Source organism: Eimeria mitis, genomic scaffold (assembly GCF_000499745.2).
Source record: "Eimeria mitis Houghton genomic scaffold, Emh_scaff108, whole genome shotgun sequence".
In the NCBI taxonomy this organism is placed as follows: domain Eukaryota; phylum Apicomplexa; class Conoidasida; order Eucoccidiorida; family Eimeriidae; genus Eimeria; species Eimeria mitis.
Window position 1 is genome coordinate 34,890 of NW_013567475.1, and position 1,808 is coordinate 36,697.

General features: G+C 55.9%; 1 protein-coding gene across 1 annotated transcript in view; it reads right to left on the bottom strand.

Moving 5' to 3' along the window:
- EMH_0081350 (uncharacterized protein) overlaps positions 1–869 on the bottom strand; it is a gene marked incomplete at both ends in the record, with an annotated part of 4,022 nt that extends 3,153 nt beyond the window's left edge. The window contains 1 exon segment of the mRNA XM_013494230.1: positions 118–869. Coding sequence (XP_013349684.1) covers positions 118–869 — 752 coding nt within the window.
- Between the last annotated feature and the right edge of the window lie 939 nt (positions 870–1,808).

The following is a 1,808-nucleotide window of genomic DNA, read 5'->3' on the forward strand; positions in this document are numbered from 1 at the left end:
GAGGGGCCCCCATGGGGGCCCCCAGAGGCGCTGCAGCAGTACCCACCCGCGAACCCAGAAGCACTAGGGGGCCCCCCTACATCTACGCAAGTGTTAGAAAGGGCCTTCTCCCCATACTTTGCATATAACTCTTGCTGGAGGCCCCCCCCTACAGGGGGGGGCCCCCCTGGTGTGGGTACTCCTGGGGGCCCCGCGAAGGTGTCTAGGGGCCCCTTGCTGTTACCCAACGCCTTGAGAGGGGGCCCCTGGGGGGCCCCCTCTACTGAACCCACGATGGGGGCCCTCTTACGGTTGATAAGGATATATGAAGGCTCCTCGGGGGGTACTGGCTGGGGGGCCTCTTTGCCCTTGGTGCTGGAGGCAGCAGCTTTCTGTGTTTTTCCTCGCTTAGAGGGAGCTGCAGCAGCTGCTGCTGTTGCTGCTGCTGCTGCTGCAGTTGCTGATGTTGCTGCTGCAGTTGCTGTATCTGCTGCAGCAGGTTCAGTAGGGAGAGAAGCACAGACAGCAGCAGGCTCATACTCTATACGTTCATTCGGGGGGTTGGGGGCCCCCAGATGCACCACACGGGTCCAGCCCGTCAGGGGCCCCAGCAGCTCAGCAGGTATGGGGGGCCCCCCCTTAAAAGAAGGGTCTATAAACTTGGGGGCCCCCTCGGGGCCCTCAGCAGCAGCCCCTTTGTTTCCTTCAGGGGGTACCTTAAGGTCACCCCATGGGGTGTACGTACACCCCAATTTCTGGCCCGGGTAAGCAGCAGGAATCTCAGTAAACCCCTCGGGCCTCGCTAGTGGTTTCACAGGGTCTAGAGGGATAAACTGGGGGCCCCCTGGGGGCCCCTCTTCCTGCGGTGGGGGCCCCTTGGGGGGTACCATCGGGGGCTCGTTCTGTACGCCAATAGAAGCTGAAGATACACCCCAATTTCCTCTTTTTTTTTGCTGCTATTTGCAGCAATAAAAGAAATAAAATTATTTATTTTTGTTGCGGAGAGCAGCAGGGGGCCCCAGCTGGTACCCAGGCACAGCGACGAGCCCGAGGGTCACCTCTCCCCTGTATCTGGGGTGTCTATACACTGAAATATGTTTAAATAAAAGAGAAAATTCATTGAAATTTATCATTTAAAATATATTTATATATATTGAGAAATAAAATACAAATAAAAACAACAAAACTGATGCAACATACCCATGCCCCCCAATACCCATCGAGGCGGAGGGGCCCCTGCAGCTACTGAAGGGCCCCCAAAGCAAGTTGAAATAGGGGCCCCCAGTATTCCAATAGGGGCCCCTAAGGCCCCTCGGGGGCCCCCAACTCAGGCTGGAAGGGGGGCCCCTTGTGTTCCAATAGGGGCCCCTGGGGGCCCCCAACAATGCCTGAAACGGGGGCCCCCGGAGCTCCAATAGGGGCCCCTACAGTGGTTCTGCAACAGGGGCCCTCAGTACCCATGAACCACCCCCAACACAAGCTGAAGGGGGGCCCCCTAGGGGTCCAGAGGGGCCCCCAAAGCAGACTGAGCTGGGGGCCCCAGGGGTACCCCTTGGGGGCCCCCAACTGAGCAGGAAAGGGGGGGGAGATAAACCCCAAATGCTTCTTAGGGCCCCCAGCACTGGGGGCCCCCCAAGGGGCCCCCCATAAGTTTATAGATATAAACCCTTGGGGGCCTCTTCTTGGTCCCTCTCTGATGCTATGCATGCATTGAGGTGTATACGCATGCACTCAGGTGTATTTTATAAAGAAAAATTAACAAGAAAATAATGAGATGTCTAGTATATATATATATATATATATATATATATATATATATACATATATAT